The sequence below is a fragment of the Pempheris klunzingeri genome, chromosome 18 (assembly GCF_042242105.1).
Source record: "Pempheris klunzingeri isolate RE-2024b chromosome 18, fPemKlu1.hap1, whole genome shotgun sequence".
Classification (NCBI taxonomy): domain Eukaryota; kingdom Metazoa; phylum Chordata; class Actinopteri; order Acropomatiformes; family Pempheridae; genus Pempheris; species Pempheris klunzingeri.
In genome coordinates this window covers 16570136-16586095 of record NC_092029.1, presented here as the reverse complement: position 1 = coordinate 16586095, position 15960 = coordinate 16570136, and the positions used below count along the sequence as shown (strand labels likewise).

The 15960-nt window shown below is 40.6% G+C and overlaps 1 protein-coding gene across 2 annotated transcripts in view; it reads left to right on the top strand.

Annotated features, from left to right (window-relative positions):
* ryr3 (ryanodine receptor 3) overlaps positions 1–15960 on the top strand; it is a 106206-nt gene that overhangs the window by 7905 nt on the left and 82341 nt on the right. For both annotated transcript variants that reach the window (XM_070848800.1, XM_070848799.1), the window contains exons 2-3: positions 8163–8282; positions 13995–14099. In XM_070848800.1, coding sequence (XP_070704901.1) covers positions 8163–8282; positions 13995–14099 — 225 coding nt within the window. The remainder of the gene's footprint in view (positions 1–8162; positions 8283–13994; positions 14100–15960) is intronic.

Genomic DNA, 15960 nt, shown 5'->3' with positions numbered 1-15960 from the left:
AGATGACATCCTGTAGCTTGATGGATCTGGAAACAATTTCCAGCCCTTGTAGGAAGGGAGGTTTACCTTGTCACAGACTGCTACTGATGTATTGCGAAACACTTAAATGCTCATTGAATTTATCTCGTGTCACGTCCTCTATTGACCCATAGGTATTCAGTCTATCTGAGGAATGAGGTTTTGACCTGTTTTAAATCTAATTCAAAGAAAATGGGCTTGCCTTGTCAGGATGCTGTCTTCTTTTGTAGCATTAGAGCTAAAAATTGTCTAAAGTTTGCATCAAACACGCACAGTGGGATGGAGGGTAAAACAACTGTCAGTGTGTCAGGAGGGCTTAGAGGGAGAAAGGGAGGTTTAAGTTGGCTGCAGGTGAATGTATTCATTTTAGTTGATCTCTTTACTTGTCTTTCAGTCTGTTTTTCATCTCACAGCTAGACGCACAAACACACACACACACACACACACACACACTCCTGCCTGTGACCACTCTGTCTCATACGACAGGATGATGGACTTTAGAGAGGTTCTAGCCTCGTCCCTGACCAGAGGCCCCCCATTTTTCAGAGCTCCTGCTGAGGTGGACGCCTCGGCCTTGCACGCATGGGGGCCTCTATTATTTGAAGCTGCTCTAAAGCAATATGCATACAAACTAAGCCAAGAAAATCCAATTTGTTAGAGGAACACCATATAAATCTTAGCGTCTGTGATCCATGACAGTGTACTACGGGGCAAAACTTGCTTGACTGCTGAATTTTATTTCATTTTTTTAATATACAGCTCTGATGTGTGGTGCATTATTCATTTGGAGCCATGATGTTTGCACACTTACTTGTGGATATGCACACCTTCTGCATGCTTATATGTCTTGCACATGATGTGTGACAGTGATGGCATGATGCTTAAATTAATCATTAGTGACAAATCTTTGTGTGTAACTCCTGAGGTCAGAAAAAGGAAATGTGAACATACTATCAAACCATTTGTCTTGAGCGATGCCTAGTGTCTGAGTTTTTTTTAAAGTAGATCTGTCAGCTTTTATTAACTATATCTGTTTGTCGTAAAAAAAAGGAAACCCAGACCTAAATCAAACTTGAACAAACCGAAACATCTAGCACAGACAGGGTGAGATCAAAGTCCTGCTTGGCTGTACTGTCCTCTGTTCACTATCTTAGTGGTCCTTAATGTAGCTCATCTCCATACTGGAATAACAGACATTAACATCATTGTATAGGACTGTAGGGAGAATCCTATGCAGGCCAGAATCCTAACGTTTCCCACTTAGGTAGCTTCATCTTCTTTGTATTCTAGAGCTCAGTGTCTGAATGTCTGAGTGTGTGTTTGTTTAAGAGCCACAGATCTGAGTCTCATTCGTTCAAACATCTCATCAATCAGATGTGACAGAAAGCAGCGTGGGGATTTTTTTGTAGACAATGACTGGAAACATTACCCAACACAGCCACTACTGCTGCTTAAACTCAGAACTGTAGTAGATGAACTGTTATTGCGCATCGGAGTGACGTGAGCTTCTGTGGAAGTTTGAGCTTTGAAGTGAAATTACATAAAATCTAATGTTGCCGTTGTCTGTGTCCTACTCTTGCTCCCTCCTCATTCTCCAAAGATGCACATGAATGAATCCAAGTGAAATGTGAAGAACACACATTTTTGCTCCTACATTTATTCAGTGACCAAGACCGTACCAGTGGTGTATGATTACCAGCTTTTCACACCTACCAACACCTGATCACTGATCCTGAGCCTGATCACTGCAGAGTGACATGTAGGCTTTTATTTTTTAGGTGTTGAATGCCTTTCATTTCACTCGCTGACATATATATGTTCATTACTTTTTGTGCCTAGGAAAAAAGAATAGTTATAAGATCATCTGTCTCTATGGCATTTTTTTATTTACTACATTTATTTACTACTGCTTTTTTCACTGACTCTGCATGACCATATTAAACAAGCAATCTTATACCTAAGTATACATAATTTGACCATTCGTTTGACCTCAGAGAGTACTGACCACTAAAATTACCCAGCAGATAAACTGAAATCTGTTTCATCACTGTTTCTGTTTTAGATGTATGAAGGAGCTGCAGGTGTAACGTGCAGGTGTGGTTGACTGTATTGAGTTTGTATCAGATCTGATTAATAGATGGAGCAGCGACAGACTATGGCCAAATCTGCTATAGCCTGGATATGAACCAAAAGTGCTGTGGCTGTAGAAAATATGACTGTAGAACTAAAATATCAAATAGCTAAAAAGCTATTTGAAAATAGCTAATAGCTAAAAAAAAATTCCTCAGTCCTCCTCTCTGTCTCTCCAGCAGTTTCTTATTTTCATCCTCATCTGTTTCTATTTCAGCTTTGAATTCTATTTTTCACTGTCACTGTACTTTGTCGGGTACTCCGCTGCCTTTAATCATTCTTTCACAGTCTCACTATTTGTCCCATCTCCTGTGGCTCTAAAATATTTAAAAAATGTAACATAAAAGTTGGAACACAGTGTCTAATAACTTAATTATTTATAGTCAAGTGCTCATGGTTGACAGATCACTCATGAGTGCAGATATTCTTTAGATCTGTCTTGGCTGTGATACTTTCACAGCCAGGGATCCACAAAAGAAAGTTTATTTCACAGTTATGTGACACAAAGTCTCACATTTCATGCTGTGCTCGCAATTGCATGCAATGCTTCAGGCCTCAGTACAGACAAACAACAGTTCCAGTTATTTTCCCCTTGGCTGCTCTGCTAGACATGGATGCCCCATATCATTGCTGCTGTTCACAATCACCATGGAACCTCTTGCTATTTCTCTGCATACCACTTAAGGCTTAAAAGGAATTAAGAGGAGGGACAGAACATAAGGTGTCATTATACGCAGATGATTTATTGTTGTATATCTCAAACACTTCAAAATGAATGCTGATTACGATGTCAAACTTGAAAGGATTTGGAATACTATCAGGATATAAGCTTAACCTCTCTAAAAGTATATTATTCCTAGTCACTCTTAAAGCAGTGCATCATGCACACATACTTTTAACTCCTTACCATTTGCAATTTCAAATCAATTTACTTACCTTGGGATACATAACTCAAAAGTTTTCTGATGTACTTAAACAAATTTCTCAAAGTTATATGACCAAGTAATGCAGGATTTTGACAGATGCAAGAATTAAGAAAGCTATCTTACAAAGACCAAGGACACATGGGATTCCCTTGCTTTTGGCTTTATTAAAGGTCTTGTACCATAGACTCCATGACATTAGGTTTCACACACAAGGCTAAGGTTGGAAAATCAAAGTTGCTCCCCTTTTCAATACTAGTTATGATTTATTCCAGTAGCCTTACATTGAATCAGATGAGGAGACACTTTAGCTGGCAGAAATTCTCAGTGCTAACTCCACTGACAATCACACATTCATTCCATCACTCTGTGACTTGACATTTCATCAGTGGCACTTCAAAAGCATACATTTTATATGAGACTTATTTATTGACAAGATTTTTCCCACATCCCATAAACTACAGGAAAAGTTCGATTTTTGTAAAAATACCATTTCCATCCTTTCCCAAAGAGTCACCTGGTTCCACAATGGATGCATTGTTCTTGTTCAGCCCTTCAACTGAAGGAGCTACATCAAAAATTCATGAGACACTGGCGCAAAGACTGTATAGTCATACTGGACCGACTGAAAGAGGCGAGGCGAGAGGATCTAGGAGTGGAAATTACATGAGAAGAACACATCTATTCCTTTTCTGTGTGTAGCTCAAGATATTATAGAGACTGCACCTATCAAAACTAGTACTCTCCTACATGTTTCCTACTGTAAATCTATCCTGTGACTGATGTGCACAGGTACCAGCTTCATTAGCACATGTGTTTTGGAACCCCCCATGCATTGTTAAATATTGTTAAGTATTCCAAACCTGGTCTGGTCTTACAGAAACAACCTAAACCAGACTCAGTGCTGGTTGTGTTTGGAGTGAAAGCACTTATGATAGAGCTGTCAAATAACCAATAGAATATGCTTTGTGATATTGTTATCAAGAGGACTGATTTTGTTAAACAGAAAAGCCCACCAGCCCAATTAAAAGCAGGATGTGAAACAATGGAGAAACTAGCAACAATAGCTAGTCTCAGCTTTTCTGCCTGACAACTAAAGAGTAATGTTACCTTTAGGTCATAATTACCACACCACTCGGCTCAGAAGGTGTGCTTTCTGCTGTTAGCTCACTAAATTGCAGTCTGTAGGTACATACATTTGAGAGCCGTGTCTCTCTCTCGTTCGTTGGGTCAGTGGCTGTGTGCTTTGTGAACTTTGGCTGCACTTTCTTGACTTTTTCCATCAAACTATCTCATTTATTGATTGCTGTCAGGTTGTTATTAGACTATTATGGACTATTTCAACAGGATAAACCCATGACTGGTATTTGATTACAGTGTCATCGTGTAATCAAACATTGACGTTGAATTGAAGTTTTGGATTTTAAATGTTTGGGGTTTTTCATTCTTTTTTTCTTCAGACTAAGAAATGTTCAAAACATATGTACAAAATTCAGAACCTGTGATTGTATTTTCAAGAATATCGAAATCTCCAATAAACAGAAGTTCTAAAAAGAAGCTGTAACAGGCATCAACATCAGCCCCAATCTGGCTTGTCAGATTTTAGTTCTGACACATCTACACTGTATCTACTTTGCTCTCCATGTTGTTAGCTAAGCTTTACTAAAACATGTAGCTTAATCTGTACTTAACACCCTGCCTGACATTTATGAGAAACGTGATACCTGAGCAGTCAGAGCAATTTAGGCAGACTACACACTGAGACAGTGTGAACAAGGAGACAAACGTGTTGGAAGTTTATTCAGTCCCTTCAGTTTTTAACCCCCCGTCTTTCTTTTTTCTTCTTCCCAAAGTCTGCATGTTGATCTCCACTGAGCATGTGCAAAGCATGTGTGTCAAAATAGCAGCGCTGAGGGATTGAACATATTCACCTTTTCTCAAGTTCACATTGGTGGCAGCCCCGGGGGACTTGTGGGAGTTTATTTGGCACGCCGGAGCATCTGTAGTTCTCATGTTTCAGTTGGTGGATGCATTGGGCGGTGTGCACACACACCCGCGTGCACACACATACACAAACACACACACACCTGTTGCTGTCTGTTAAGGTATTCAGAGGCTGGCTGCTTAGTCAAACGAAGTAGAGGAAGAAGAGCAAGAGAGGGGTTGGAAACGTTCAGGGTCTGTTGAAGAGACTCATCCAACACTGCCAGTGGTCATTCAGCAGAACCTCCAACCGGACTGACAAACGCTCCTTTGTTTGAGAGAGTGGAGAACTGTTGGGCCTGCAGGATCCAGAGAGATATCACGGGGTAGCGAGGGCGGGTGGGGTCGGGTTGGGAGAGGGCAGGGTCAAGTTCCCGCTCTGCACTTGGAAGCTGGGTAAAGCAGCCACCCAACCCCTCGCTTGCCTCCTCTCGCTACAAGGCCAGGGCCCTATACATAGTACTGATGCTGTTCTTTAGCTGTCTAGCAGATGGTCTCACTGCTGTTGCAAGGATCACTTTGCCTCAGATTCACCAGATTCCCTGGCTGGGGATCAAGTCAGGAGTGCAGAGAGAGACAGAAAGTGTGTTAGGAAAGTGTCATAGCTATGGCTACACATTGGTTTTTTGTTACTTTTTGAGATTTGACAATTGTGATTGGATTTTTATTAGAGAACGCCACTATGTATCCATTCTTGACATTAAACCCTGTCATGCACAGTGTCTCCTGTGGTTATATTTATTTAGAACGATGTTGGCATTATCATCCATCCAGCTTTTCCTCCCATTGCTTCACACTGCTCAGATGACTGGATGGCATCCATTCTATCTAGAGTTTTGATCCCAGTGCAGCTCTGACCAACTCTGGCTCTGAAGCTGCACTATCAAAATCAAAAAGTATCAATTTTCTGAATCTGAATATTGTTGCCTGGGTTTCAGTGTAGTATTTTAGTGTTGGATCCAATCGCTGCTTTGGCGGATGTTTCATGGAGGCAAATAATTTTATGAAACCAATCACGTTTCTACAACAGTTTGGCACCAAAAATCAGCTGATAGCGGTTTCATAAGCCTTAAAAATGCATGCTACATACACACTTAGATATAGTACACCACTAATGGTGCCAGGACCTGCTGGTTTCATAAGGCCATCAGAATTCCAAACAGCTGAAAAGAAAGAAGTGTATTTACTCCTTTTTAAAGAGGTGACAAGTCTTTGGTCATCCAGCGGCCATATTGAGTTTCCCTCCCTGTAGCTTGAAACAACAAGCTGTATTTCCTCCATCACACAACTACCCAGAAAGCAGCAGTATTGATTCAGAGCCAGCAAAGATGCTTTCTGATATCGGTAAGCACCTCCCCGAAGCTCCAAGTCGAGTTGTGGGGTATTTAAAACGCTGCTGGTATGAGCTGCTGTGCCAGCTCGTCCCCTCATTCACTTTCCAGTGACATTTAACTCGACTGCGCTTCACTTTATCCATTAAAAGTGCTTGAAGATAGATTTTTATTTCTCCGCTGCACAAATTGACTAGAGTGTGTATTTAATAACGTTGTAAAAGAATCATGAACTTTGCCTTTTTGTTGGATCTTCATTAATTAGCTTCGGTACTAATTAGCTGCTGCATAAATCACTGACTGCCCCTATAATCATGATTTATTTATTCATCTATATCAGCCACATTTTGCTCTTTAGGCTGTGCAACCACACCTATAGTAAATAATAATGATAATGATAAAAAGATGTTGATTTGTTTCTGCCTTCAGTTAGTCATTTGTAGCATAAGATTTCACGAGAGCAGCGCCATACTGTTAAAGGAGAAGACAGTCCAATCAGTACCTTTTTGATCGTGAACACCTCCCACGCGTAGAAACCAGAAAAACCAAGGATCTAATTTGTGTTATGACACCAACCCCTGATGCTAAATATGAAATAAAGGGATTGACAAAAGGCCTCCTACATTGTCTGATTGAACTTGTACATCTGTTGAAAGAGCAGAAAAATCCTAGAAAAACTGTTCTGGATTTTGCTTGACACCTTTTCTCTTGTATCCATTTAATTTCCATCTGTACGGAAGTGTTAAATTACAAATTAGGATAATAATTCTCTCTTTTATAGAGACGGTAGGGTATTCTTTGTAAATGTAGAATGGGGTGCTTTCAAAAGCTGAAAATGATTTTCTTCACAGTCTGACCATGCAGGGACTTCACACCATCGCACTAAAATCGTCTAGTTTTGGGTCCAGAGTGCCATTGTTTGCAATATTGTCAGGGTCTGTTAGCTCGCCTCTCGAGTCTGTGGGTGCTGTGCAGCCTGTATCTAAATCTATTGAATTAATACGGCTGTGAAGGAGGTGGGAGCCAGAACCATGGCAACCATCAGCCCAGATTAGTGTGGGACGTGAGCTGGCAGGAGACATGCACACACACTCTCACACAACACACATACATCCAGTACACAAACAAATCAATATCTGTGTGTGTGTGTGTTGCCCAATAGAGGCTCACCCGCCCGACCCTGACAGATACAGATGTTCATTTATTGGCTGCGCTGATTGAATCGAGGTTTTCCTCTCTCCCACAGAGATACCAAAGACTGCGTAAAAGGTTTAGAAATGATATTACTCAGAGCTGCTTTGCTGTTACTGCTATTGATTAATATAGTTTTTTGTTCTTTTCTTTCCTGCTGCTGAACTGTTTGTCTGTTCTAATTTGACAGTGAGATATTCCTTTTGTGTGATTTCCTCAACAGTCTAATTACATTAGATATAACTATTTCCATACAATTACCATCTAACTCTACGTGTGCTCTCGTCCTATAGTCTGTTTTTTTGCTGTGATGGATCTTGCTCTTCAGGGCGCATTCACATATTCAGTCACCCCCCACCCCATAACACACATCTACGGGTTTATTTTTTATACCATTTTGACTTCACTAGCAGCAGTGACCTCCATAAGTCAAAGGTGCATATCATAGTATGTTTTGATTCCAAGTGAGGGAGGCATGACAAGCAACAAGCCAATATAGATTATTTTCTTCTTGTCTGGTCTCATTTGTCTTGGATAGGTCACTGTCAAACATTTTTGGCTTTAACACTCCTCTCTCGTCTGGCAGGATGACGAGGTGGTGCTCCAGTGTGTGGCCACCATCCAGAAGGAGCATCGCAAGTTCTGCCTGGCGGTCGAGGGACTCGGAAACCGTCTCTGTTACTTGGAATCCACATCTGAAGCTAAGGTGACGATGGCAAGCTGCTTTGTTTGAAATTTACACTTTATGGCTGCTGTAGATATCATGAAGAAATGGCAAGTCAGTAGCAGTTTGGCATGAAAAAAGCAGCTAAAGCAGTTACACAGCAGTATAATAATGACCTTTACAGCAGGGAAGTACTCTGCTGCTGAAAACACTTTGGCTGAAGACTAGTTTTACCACTGTCTTTCAAGCTGAAAATGCATAGATTTTTTTTTTTCTTTTAAGTTTTATGAGGTAGTGCAGTGGTTCCCACAGTTTTTTGTCTTTTGTAACCCAGCAGATGAGCTCCAGTCTTCCTTCTTCAACACCCCCATCATATTCTAAATGTGTTCCTTTGAGCTGGTCTTAATGTGGATGTTATTTAACACTATTAAATATGAAATAACCATAATTCTTTCCATACAATTGAACTGTCAATATTTAGGCGGATTTGTAAATGTTGCATTTGTTGTGTGGCAGAAGCTGAACATTTCAACCATTTATCTATTAGCTTTAGCTAATTATTTCAACTGTTTACTCTTCATTCATTCATTCATTTTACTGTTTCAATGATTTATCTATTATTTCAACCTATTTGAAGTGTTTATCCTTTATCTTTAGCTAAGTATATCAACTGTTATCCATTACTTTTAGCTAACCATTTCAACCATTTATCTATATATTTTGCTATTTAACTTTAACTGTTTATCCAATACAATCACTTTTACCTAAATATTTTAACTGTCTAAGTTAACTAGCTGTATGCTCAACTGTCAACTGTTATAGAGTTATAGAGAACAGAAGAGTCTTGTATATCTAAAAAAAAGTTTGAATCAAATTGTAATTTTTATTTTTACAGATTAGTTGAGCTACTCCACAGTCTTTCCAACTACTCCCTGGCCTATGGGGTTCAGGTTCTTCTTGGTAAACTTGGTGTCAGTGATCACCTATCAGATTTATAGAGGAAAGCTTCTTTCTCAATTAAATGACAGAATGAGACGTTTGCCAAATGTAATATTCAGCAGAGACATTCCTGAAATGTAATTAACTGAGTGCAGCTTACTCAACATCTTGAAATCAGCCCAGATATGAATATTCAGACATTTACTGTTGTGAAAACTACACATGAGACTAGACTGGAGGACGATGTTAATGCTGATGAAGTGTGACAACAGAAAAAGTTGGAGCCCTATTAGTAGCTCTGTTTCCCTTTCATGTTTCCCTTTCCAAAAATTAATTACGTCTTCCTGTAATTGGATCCTTGAACTATTAAATTGGAATCTAACCTCTTTTGGAAGAAAAAAACAAAAAAAAAAGTGATTCTCTTGCATAGTTTAACAGACACACAAAATAATGTTGCACCACAAAAACGTATGCAGTGCAGTCTTGTTCTTTGGCAGTCTCTCTTCCTGATAGAGTGTAAATCAAAGAGACACTTGTGATTTCTTTCACTGAAACCCATCTGTTTATCCCCTCTTTCCCTCCCACCCACTCTTAATGAGATGAGCTTTCCTGTCAAATAATAGCAGTGGAAGTGCAGACTCTGCTCAGGCCCCACGGTGCAAAGAACATCTACTTGGATAAAAAACAATATGAAAATGGGTGCTTTGGTGGTGCAGAGGAAAAACATCCCCCCACCCCTGCAGCGATCGAGGTTCAGCTCCTGACTGTGGGGCTTCCAGCTTGGCGAGAACCCAAACAAACACAACTGACAGTGTTAGTGGGGCTGGTCATGGATCATGTCCTCGTTTCTGCACTGGTGCATCCCAGTGGTTGACCACGGGGCCCTCGCAGCCAAAACAACAGCAAATATGCATAAAGGATGTTTCTGACCACTTTTGTTAGTGGAGTGAAGTTTCTCATTGTGACTGTGCATCGATAATTAGCATTTTGCTGCCTGTGGTGTTGTAGCGACACAACAGAGCTGTCAGTACACTGTTACACGTCTCATTAATCTTCTTTTTGACAAGATGGACTGTATGGTCTTCAAAAAGATAAAAAAAAGACTTGTTGAAATGAGGCAGATCGTGTTGGCCCAGGAGAATATGCTTCTTAATAGGAACATGATTGTTGTATATCATTATCTGCATCATTAGTCACAACATTTTCAGTGATGTTTTTGATTTCGGTGGGGAGTGCAAGTTTGTTAGTAATGCACATGTATGTGGGACAGACATTGCAGCTGATATTTGCTGTTTTATTTTTGGTTTCACGCCAGATGTCAGAGTGATAATCAACATTCATAACTGTAAAACACTCCAATGCCAAGTTTGGATTTTTTCATCTGCTGTGCATTTCAAGCAAATCCTGATTTAATCAGGCGACTGAGAAATAAGACTTTGAGACCAAAATTTAGGGGGTGTGAGGGCTTGTTTCTGTGCACCCATCTGCAGAGCTCTAGACAGCCCATCACAAACACCTTTCCCCCCTCACCTTCGCACCGGTGACAATGCTTCGGGCCTCCTTGGGTGTGAAATGTGGCTGTGTGTCGAGGGTGGCGGCTGTGGTTTGGCACGAGGGGAGGGGCTGTCATCTGCTGGCTGGTCTCAGGTGTTGACACCTCATTTCCCAGACTCTAACGAAGCCTGGCTGCCTGCCGCCGCCTGTGGAGAGAAATGAGGCCTGAGTGAAAAAAGGGAGTCATTTGGTCCGATTGAAAACGAGTTCTGAGGCAGTGTTTTACATATGATGTCACTCCATAAACAACTACCAAGACATATTATCAGCTTGGGCCATTACAGTGGCATAATTGAACCATAAATATGAATATTCAGGCAAACTCTTATATATACCATACATAAAAACATTTATATGATATACATATACGGAACTTAAAGACATATTAGTTAGTTAGTTAGTTATTGCTTTGATTAATTGGTTAATCCATGTCTTTGTTATTATATATGTTTATTTTCCAACATTGTTTCAATTGTTTTTCTACACTTACTTCTACTATACTGTACTATACTTCTATATTTTATTGTATAGCTTATTATATGTGCTTTTACAATGGAGGCTACACAGAAAAACATGAGGATTTGCTCTTTTCACAGGATTTGTTGACAATCATAGGAATAAAGAATACCACCACAGATTTACAGATTTAACACTTAGAAAGTCATTTCAGTTTACGTGCATTTTGTTAGGGAGCAAGAGGAAGTTAATGGGATTTACAACAGGAGATGACCTTGAGAAGACAGAATTAATCTTATTTCACTCGAGTTGATCTCTTTCGAATAGCTTGCATACGCTTGCTAATTCTCCAGATTGTCAAACAATACTGTTTGATCTTGTGAAGGTTCATTTTAGCCATTTTATGGCTTATATTATAGTGCTGAATCAAGCCCCCCCACAGAGTTTGGAGGGAAAAAAAAACTTTCTAAAGGTCGCTGTGACCACTGAGACAGTCTTTTTCTATTTCCAGACAAGAGAGAATGTTCAGTATGTCTGCACGACCCTGGAAGAAGTATGTTAATTGGAAAATTGGTGGTGAATAATTCATAAAAGGTGTAAGGTCTGCGGCAGGCTGTGAATTATATCTCAAGAAGGTCGTATGACACCATAGGTGAAGCTGGGCCATATAATATGGCGGCCTCTCTCAGGCAAAAGTAAATATTCAGCTGACCCTGTTTGTGGCGAAATAACTAGATTCTGGGGGGCTGCTAGCTTTTTATAAAAGTCTTTTTCAGTCATATTTCCTGGATTTTTTTTTTTGTCATCTTGTCTGAGTGTAGATACAATTAAATGATGACTATCTGAGTGGACCATATTTTGCGTCAAGGCTATTCGTTAGAGCTCACAGGACTGTGCACATGCACACACACAGAGGTGGTGGAGATTCCCACGGATGTTTATATTGAGCAGTGCCATCCTCATTATCACTCAGCAGCCCCCCCTTCCACTTACATTTCTCACTTCACTGCGGAGGTCAAGGGTCGGCTGGTGGTGTTACAGAGTCAGGGCAGGCACCCGACACCTTCACTTTTTCTTCGTCATCTGCTGTGTTGGTGGGTTGGTGATGGGCGGCAGTGCAGCTCATGTAACGCTGGCTATTGTTATGAAATAGAAACAAGCTGTAAGTGTGTGCTAAATAATGCTAGGGTCACTTAAGGGTACTAAGTCAGGGATATGAACTGATGTGAGGGTGTGGGAGTTATTGGACCGTGGCTAATGTGTTTGTTTACATGTCATGTCATCAGTGTAATGTTAATCAACAGTGCCATCTAGCACATCACAAAGTAAATTAATTTTTCTTTATTTGACAAGCAAGTAATGAACAGGTCCCCAGGTCTGCTTCTAAACTGTTGTTGAGTAGCCGCTAATTATGTAATTATGTAATTATGTAGCATTATGTAATCTAAAAAGCCTCATTTTATTTTTCAGTGTCCTCTCTTTCCATTGACTATTTGAATAAACTTCACTTGACTCAAAGATCCACTGCTAAATCAGTATATTTTTCATCTCCGCTCCCTCTTGCTGTGGATATTCTGTTATCACTGAATAATTTATGATTATCAGTTATTACAGCACGCACTGACCACAGCAGCAGCGCACTGAATGTATAGAGGCAAACTTAAACAGTTTGCTGAGAGTTGAAATCCAGATCTGGAGCCTCTTATAGCGGAGAGACAAACAACAGTGCGTGCTGAGGAATAAATCCTAGCCAAACTAATTATTGGCCATTGCTGCCACAGGCTGCGCACCTTTTGACAGCCCTCCTCATAATCCCCAGCCACTCGTTAGCAACACACCAGGATGGCAAAGAAGTTGCAAGTCATCAGAATTATTTATGTGCAACATCTCTCCCTGCGCAGTTTAATAATTTCAGTTGGTCTCTTGTCTCAGATCAGAGCCCGCATTTAATTTAGTAACCACTTACCGCCATGGAGATTTTCAATAAATATTATATAATATAATAGATAAAATGTTATAATCTCCCCGTTGTTTTTAAGTCAACTCACTTCTTTAAGATTCATAAATGTGAATAGAAAAGAACAAAAAAGAATTTCTAATGCGTTGCATCACTGTCACCAGAATTAGTGACATGACTGATCGAAGCAAACACGCTGTAGAGTAAATACAAATGTGCATTCAGTGTATTGTAACGGCAGCAAAGAGAGTTTTTGTCTAGTGGACTACATCTTCACATGCTTGTATGTTTATGGATTTGGTCAATTTGAACTTCTCTTGTCCTTATAGCCATGTCAGCTCAAGAACTTGTTTCCAAAAATATTTGAATAAATACCTATTTACTGTGTCGTGACTGGCCCAAGAGCTACTTTAGACTGACACTGCAATCTTTATTTAGGTCACTGCCTGCACATCACAGTCTGTCAGACTGCTTGGATACAACACAACGTTTACAATGATAGAGACAAAACTGCACATTTCTCCAACCTTAGTCTTTACTCTCACATTTTTCGAGGTTTTGTTATGCTGATTCTCACAACCTGCCACTGTCGTGTCATGAGTCAGTAGATCAGGGAGGCTGGGTGCAGCAGCATATCTTCGAGGCTACACGGGTAACATAAAAGGGCGCAAACAAAGTCAAGGAATTTCAAGGAGAATCAACTCGTTGCATATTGTTTTTGTACCCAGGAGAGAAAACAGCCTGTCATTGCCTCTTCAACTAATGTTTCTTTCCCCTCGTCCCTTCGTCCTCCTCTCCTCCCTACCCTCTCTCCCTTCTTACATCCTTGTCTTTCTCCTTCCTTGCAGTATGTTCCTCCAGACCTGTGTATTTGTAATTTTGTGTTGGAGCAGTCCCTGTCAGTGCGGGCCCTGCAGGAGATGCTGGCTAACACCGGGCAGAGCAGCGAAGGGGTGAGTACTTCCCTCCCTCTCACTGATACCCCACCGCTCTCTGTGTCTCACGCTCACAAACACACTCAGCGCGTGCATACACAAACACATACATGCACACTCGTGCACAAAAATCCATTTTTAGTCGTCCAGCAGCACAAAATGCCCTTGGGGCTTTACACAGTATAAATTTCAGTTACAAGTTTGATGCTCTATTTCTGCGATATTGCTTTTTATATGTACTGGAGCCTAAGATGAGTGTGACAGAATAATGCTCTTCACAAATGTTTTTCTGTTCCCATAATTCAGCCAAAAGGATATTTATTGAGTGAACATGAAAAGAAATCCCTCCCTGGAAGGAGCAGTCACAGTACTGGAAACACAAAGGCACCAAATCTGCTTAGAGGAGGCGTCTCAGTTCAAATGCGAGAAACTGGCCTGATTGGAAATACTTCAGGGTTTTTTTTTTCCAGGCTACCCAATCAAAGCCAAGTCCAGCCTTGATGCCTCTGCTGTTGTTCCCAAAATGATGCATTCAAATGCTATCAGGCTTTGTCAGGAGACAGGAGAAAGAAGCACCTCAAACTTTAATGTCAGATGTGGAGATCAAATACAGATGGAGCACAACTTTGTGGAGCTGAAAATGTGACATTTAATGTTCAAAGTCATTCAGTCGTAACATCTACCAAAATTTCATGCTGACTCGCAAGTACCTGTAGGCTCTGCTAGCTGGATCTTGGCCATGTTGGATGTCCCACTTCCCCATCTGCAGAAAAGTGCATCCAAAAGAGACATCAATGTGTCTTGAACCTGCAAAAATGCTGATTTTTAAGGTCAATAATTTTGAATTTGAACACTCAAAAAAACTGACTATCGACACATAAGATTACAAAGACACTTAAAGGTGACTTTTGAGTATTAGTATTTTGAAGGTACAGTACAAGGGACATACTGTAATACATACTGTAATACTACCTTACTGTAATGGCTGCTCCAATACATTGCCCACAACAATGTGCATGAATGGGAGAATTACACAACCAGAGACACACACAAAATATTTCTGGAGTAAATTTTGCTTATTTTTAGGAAACTATGTTACAAATCAGTAAGTAGGTTGATCAAATCCCAATAGCATTTAGAGCCAGCAGACAAATCACACCTAGCAATGCTCTGAACTGCATTAACCCCAAGAACAGCAGTCAAATTCTAAATAGAGGCTATCTCTTGCCATTCTCTGCAACACGTCCCAGTTTTGCGAAAAAGAGATTAGAGGGCCGTGATAATAAAAGTCCATCGGGGGTCAAAGAAAGGAGGGAAATGATCTGCGAGTGCCCTGCTGCATCCACAGCCTCCTCCCTCAATGCTAAACGCTGTGCTAAACAGAGTGAGCCCCCTTTCTCACAGCTCCGCTCCAGCTCACTTGGCGTGTTTATTAGAGCAGGTAAGTAATCTCTGATTGGACAGAGACTCTGTGGTGCCAGCGGGGTGTCATCGACAGCGGCAAAGCACTCCGGTGGACTACGTGTGGTCTGTAAACCCAAGTCGAGATGCTCATATTCACTCATGCTGCTGTGCTCTAACAGAGTCATTTCATGTGTCATTTAATCTCATCGCCCAGCACTTCTAGAGTAGATCCAGAGGGGAAGGTTAAGAGCTGGAAAGGGATGGCATCTCACTTGTTTGGATGAAATGTGGAGCCCTTCCCTCTGAATATCTTTTGGGAAAAACTAAGAGAAAACAGCGCTTAATTCTCGAATAGATCACCACTACCTACGAGAAATTGCTTGTAAATGTTTTTTTCATCACTGTTCCTATTGGATACACATGGTCTGTGTTGATATTGGCCCATGTATTATTATTAGTTAATATTTTGGACAGA